The sequence below is a fragment of the Mus caroli genome, chromosome 5, assembly GCF_900094665.2.
Source record: "Mus caroli chromosome 5, CAROLI_EIJ_v1.1, whole genome shotgun sequence".
Taxonomy (NCBI): domain Eukaryota; kingdom Metazoa; phylum Chordata; class Mammalia; order Rodentia; family Muridae; genus Mus; species Mus caroli.
In genome coordinates, this window is record NC_034574.1 from 16,234,065 (window position 1) to 16,240,321 (window position 6,257).

The 6,257-nt window shown below is 40.8% G+C and overlaps 1 protein-coding gene across 1 annotated transcript in view; it reads left to right on the plus strand.

The window, feature by feature from the left end:
• The window catches only part of Gsap (gamma-secretase activating protein), a 99,987-nt gene that overhangs the window by 37,517 nt on the left and 56,213 nt on the right, over positions 1-6,257 (plus strand). Inside the window, exons 9-12 of the mRNA XM_021162344.2 lie at positions 2,142-2,246; positions 2,671-2,730; positions 3,857-3,900; positions 5,001-5,086. Of these exons, the coding sequence (XP_021018003.1) occupies positions 2,142-2,246; positions 2,671-2,730; positions 3,857-3,900; positions 5,001-5,086 (295 nt within the window). The remainder of the gene's footprint in view (positions 1-2,141; positions 2,247-2,670; positions 2,731-3,856; positions 3,901-5,000; positions 5,087-6,257) is intronic.

The window sequence follows — 6,257 nt, forward strand, 5'->3', positions numbered from 1 at the left end:
AGAGACAGAGAGACAGAGAGACAGAGAGACAGAGAGAGAGAATGTGTATATGTGTGGGACAGGGCTCTTGCCAGCTGCCCAGATAAGATCTTACTGCCCAAGATGGCGGCTTTTCTGTTTCTCCATCCCCTGGTGCCCTTCCTGGGTTACTCTCCCAACCTTTGAGAAGTAACAGCTTTTATAAGTGTGTGTGATTCCACATGATCATCCAACATCCTTAAATAACAGGTGGTACTGGAGCTCCATCTTCAAACAGAAAAGAACAACCAAGAGCCACATAAATGAGTTTACCCCAGAGGGGCACAATGGATATTTTATTGTGGTCAAGACAAATCTGATGCTCACCTTGCTGTCCTAAGGCTTTGGCTGAAAAGATTCCCAAGCCTGTCCCCCTAAACCCAGAATTCATACACATGAAACCAGGATGGATTTAGAGGACACATACAGGTGCTCTAGGATCTTTAACATCACTCCCCACAGCCTAACAGCAATGGACCAGGAGAGCAAGAACTAGGGCTGTGCTTTGTACTTAACCCTGAGTTCCAGTGAGCTCTGAAGAAAGTCAGAGCGGGTGCATACATGAGGCTGTACCATCCTGAAGCTCTTTTCCTGGTCAAGCTCAGGGTCATGAGTTTTTATTAAGTGCGTATGTATGTATGTGTGTAATTTTGTGTGTATGTGTGCATGCATGTGTATGCTGGTGTGTTTATGTGTTCATGCTGGTGTGTGTATGTGCTGGTGTGGTGTGTGTGTGTGTATGCATGCACATACAGGCCAGAGGTCATTCTTGGGTGTGATTCTTCAGGTACCCTCTACCTTATATTTTTGAGACAGGGTCTCTCACTAGCCTGTGGCTTGCTGATTAGGCTATACTGTGTAGCCAGCTAGTCTCAGGGAACATCCTGCTCTGTCTCCTCAGTCCTGGAACTCCAAGTGTAAGCCACTGTGCTTGGATTTTTGATGTAGGTTTTGAGGATCAACCTTAGGTCCTTATGCTTACAAGACAATAATTTACCAATGGAGCCATCTCCCATTCAACTGGAAAGAAAATTCTTAGCTCCTTCTGTAAAGTTATTGAAAAAAAATCTGCTGATATGTAATCACTAGCAAAGTGCCAGATGTTAGGAGTCTAGGTTTTGCTGAGCTAATTTCACAGCCTAGTCTAACCTCTCTGAGTTTCAATTTTCCCTTGCATTCATTATGTAGACAAGAATGACCCTAAACTTCTGGTCCTCCTATGTGCTGGTAATACAGTCATGTGCCACGACCCCTGGCTTGTGGGGAAGTGGAGATGTGGGCTTCCTGCGTGTTAGGCAAATATTCTACTACCTGAGCTATACCTCCAGCTCCCAATCCTTTGATTTTAAATATCTATTGTTTTTTGAGTTTAAACAGAAATTTTACATTTAAAATAAGAATATTTAATATACTTTTATTTTTTCTTCCTTCACTTCTAGATGGAGTCCGTAGGTAATATTAAATTCTAGAACCACTCAGGGCAGGAGTTGGCAGGGTTTCCATGCTCACCGGGAAGGTTATGGTTCCGACTAAGCTTTAACTAACAGAAGCTCACAAGAGCCCTATAGGAATAGTGCTGAAGAACTTTGCTTTCGTATGGGGATTCAGAGGTGAGGCTTTGTCCAAGAGGCAAAATCCGAGTCAGAACTCGATGGGCGAGTGAGTGTCAAGTATTGCTGATGGATGTGCAGTGCCATCCCTCTTGTGGAACCAAGACCAAAGCTGGTGTATGGCTCAGTGGGGCGTTACAGAGCTCTCCAAGTCAGGCCCGAGCGCTTCCTCACCAGCCTCTGTCTTCGGAGGCGAAGGCTTTTGTCTATAAAGACCTGGTCTAAGGGTACAATTACTATAGGAACTTACCCAGGTCCTGTTAATACAGATGTTTTTGTGGAAGGTATGGTCTCTGCTGACTTGCCTGTTGAGCTAAGAGGAAGAATAGAGTACAGGCCATTAGGATAGAGGCAATGATGCCTGAAAAATTTTATGGAAAACTGTGTATATTTTGCATATGGGGAGGTGCTAATAAAAAATTAGTGGTATTTACATGAGTCATAGAGAGTAGGGCATAAAAAATAATTTAAGATGTCATTTTAAAAATACTTATTAAATCATTTTGTCCCTAGGTGATTAGAAATTCTAGCCATCTCCCAAGAGAGAGACTAGCTGAAGACTTTGTTTGGGCTCAGTGGGATCTGTCAGAGCAGAGACTGTACTACATTGAGCTAAAGGTAAAAACTAGCCCATGGGTACCTATTACTATGGAAAGAATATAATGTTGACATCATTGCTGTGTCAATATTTATTTATTTTATTTTCTGCATATGATGTTTCCCTTGGATATACATCTATGTACCATGCCCTGTGGAGGGGAGAAGAGGGGTTTGATCCCTGGGAACTAGAGTTACAGATGGTTAGGCACCACCATGTGTGTGCCAGGAATATAGCCCAGGATCTCAGGAAGATCAGCCATTGCTCCTTCCCACTGTGGCATCTGGCTAGCCCCTGCTGTGGCTTTTTAGTAACCACAGTGTCTTTAATGGGACAGTCAGTGAGGGTTTATTACAGATAATGAACAGGTTTTCATTATTTTTTCTTGACTACATTTTCTCTTCAGCCTTTTTATTTGGGGATTAATATGCATCTCTTTTCTAGGAGTCAAGGAGTATCTTGAAATGCATCCAGTTTAGGGCAGATGAAAGTTTTAACTTAATGGTAAGTACATAAAATGATTGGTCCTAGGAGATTTTGCTAGAGTTGATATCATTAGCAAAAATTTGGGCGTTTTGATATTGTACCAGTTACTTGCATGATCAAATAACGTGGCTTGTGCTGTCACAAGGCCTCGGCTCTCTAACAAATGCAGAGTGGATGCAGGTGACAAGGATACCATGCACAGGAGAGTGTGTTTCTAAAGGAACCGCCTAACAGGGGCTTAGAGGAAGGCAATAGGCGGGATCCAGAGTCGATCACTCTAAGTGGTTGCAAGTCATTTGACTCAAAAGCGATCATGGACAGAATGGGTTTGAGGAAGGAAGTCAAAATGTATATAGTTTAGTAAGTACCCAGCATCACCCTTGGAAAAGCTGTCTATGGGAAGGTGCCTTTATGTCTTTATCTGGGAGGGGCAGTATTTCCTTCCTCTCTTAGGACCAATATTGGTATCAAGCACATATTGGTTTCACACTATTACACGACTTTCTTACCATTTCCTGCCCCATTTTTAGCTCAACCCCTCCGAGAGACATCCCAGGCTCCCTTCCTCCCACGACTGTCTGTGGCTTGTGAAAGGTTGCAGTTGTCAACCATCCTACTACAGTATACACTCTGCTAGTGACATTCACGCTAGAGGCTGTGTTAGCCTTGCAGGGAAGCATACACTGACCGTGTCTGTAAACACCAGGATGCTCCCACTGCACTTCCTGCACTGTGGGGTGGGGGTCTAACCTCTGGAGGTGATGGTTAAATGGACTCTTTACCACCAGGCCAGCCTAGCACTGGCAGTTTGCTTTGCATTCACAGCCATCATCATGTAATGCCTTTTTTTTTAAACTTAATCTTTTTGAGATTATAATATAGTTAAAATCCCCCCTTACTTCCTCAGTCTTCTCTCAATTCATGGCCTCTTCTTGCATTCACTTTTATTGTATGTGTATATGAATATGTACATGCATGTATATGTGGTCTGTATGTTACTTATTTGCATGTTTTCAGGGATGAGCATTTGTCACTAAACAACCCAACCATGTGCTATTTTCTGGAGGATGGTCTGTAATGTCTGTGATGATGCAATTTTAATGCTTATATCATCCACATTTTTTTTTTTTTTTTTTTTTTACAGTTTGAAATGCCCTTGGACATATCGTTAACTGGCTTGAGATTTAAGTAAGTCATCCCAGAATGTTAAATTTCATAGACATTTATAGGTAGCAAAATGATGACAGCTTTTCCTAATTGTGGTAGGTAAACACTCAGACAATCTGATATTCTGTGCATCTACTTTAAGATTTATTATTTTATTTTATTTTATGTGTGTGGATGTTTAGCCTGCATATATGTCTGTACCACATGTGTAAAGTGTTTGCAGAGACCAGAAGAGGGTGTCGGATTCCCTGGAACTGGAGTGCAGGCAGCTGTGAGCTATTGTGTGTGTTCTGATTCTCAAGCCTGGGCCCTCCAGAAGAGCCTTGGTGCTCTTAACTGATGAGCCCTGCCTGGCCCCCCGTGGACCCATCCTTAATACTCCCATTCGTTACAGTCTATAAACTGATTTCACAAGCACGAATACAGGATTAAATGCATAAAGTCACCTGTGTTAATTTTCTTAGCCATGGTTTTCTGCAGGGCACCTGCATTTATTTTGATGTGTGGAAGTGCTTGACTCCTTGTGGTTAAACGGAGAGGGTTGATGAGCCAGTGTAAATGCGTTTAGCTCAAACATCAAAATGCTTCTTTATTGCCAACAAGAGGTCACAGGTCAACCCACTTATAACTCAGCCCAGTCTCTTGTTTTATTTTTTCTGTTTTCCTCTTTACACAAAAGGCAAGACTTTAGAGTACTTAATGTATATCAAAAGCTACAGCATTAAAAAAAAAAAACAACAACAATAAGACAAAACATAGGACATCAAAGGCCAGAAGAAAGGAATGCATAATGGCAGTCTTAAACTGTTCAGTATTTCACAAGCTTTATTTAAACATTTATAGATACTCAATTGTACCTATTTTGAAACATAGTATTATATTTTAGATAATATTACTATAAATGAAAAAAATTACAAAAGCATATGTTGTAATATCATTTTCTGTCTATTGCCAGGCCCACACCTTTAAGCCCCACTTATATTTTCAGTCACTGTTTTAAGTCATGTATAGATAGGAAGCATTTCTCTACCTCTGTGAGTGTGTTGTAGCACTTCTAGCATGTATGTGAGGAGTATGGTTTTTTAATGTGTTCAATAATTTCTTTCCCTTTCTAATCTTAGACTTGTCAACTTTGGATATGACTATCGTCAAGACTGTGAGAAGCTATGCAATCAGCCTTCTCTCTGCATTTTTACCAACCATACAGGTAGAGTAAGGATCCTGCTTACTGTGTTTATTAGAATTTGTATACAAGTTCTATGCAATTTGTATAGAACTTGGGTTCTATAGAAAATGCAATTATGGTTTAACTGTGTGAACAATATTGTTAAATAAACTTATTTATAAAAGTATTATTAAAGAAAGAAAGAAAATGAATGATTACACCACATTATTATAATAATCAAGTGGATATTACACATACATTCATAGGTCAAAACAGTATAATTCTACCCTTTTCTGTCACTTCTATTATAATTATACATATATATTATATGTGCATATATAATTTATATTGTAATTATGAAAAAACATCACCAACAGGGTTATTGTTCTAATAGGTTTTATTGGTATTGTTTTAATAGAGTGGGTAGATTCATATTTATTCAAAGCAAAATTTCCTATGGAGATGGAAATGCTTTCTGTGTCAGCCTTACTGATGTGTTGGATTCTATTTATTTATTTATTCATTACATTTTTTTTTTGCCTGTATTGTATGTCTGGAGGGGAGTCTTTCACCTTGTGGGCTCCAGCATTGAGTTCACGTCAGCAGGCTTGGGGCAAGTCTTTTACCCATGCAGCATTCCCACTGGCCCAGGTTTGAAATCTAAACCCATGTCCCTGGGTTTAAACGCTATGTCATGGCTGCTGTTGTAGAAGGCAGAGCTTGACACATTGAGAACACGGAGAGGGAGAGGGTGGTTGGGAAGGTGCACATGAGCAAACTATGCTCTAAGGCTGCCCAGTGTTGGGGTCCGGGAATCACTGCACAAGCTACTCAGATAACTGATCTCAGGCAAACAGGGATGGCTTATTGAATGCCATAACCCAAGATTAATTGATCAGGGACATAGGTCAGACCTGGGAGCCAATTGTGACCTTGAGTGAAGATCCTATAGGGCTTTTTGAGCCTGAGATCTATAAACATCTGTGCTAAGTTATTCCATCAATCAGGATTTAGGGATAGGGGACTTCCTTAGGGACATGTCTTTGTTGTATACTTATCCTGCTCCCATTGGTTGGGGTATTCAGCTGTGGCAGGGGACTTGCCTTGTCTAACATTTGTGTCTTAACTTGCCAACCAGGATGTTGGTTACCCATGCACATGTCTCTTTCCAGGATGTCGTCTCCCCATGCACATGTCTCTTTCCAGGATGTCG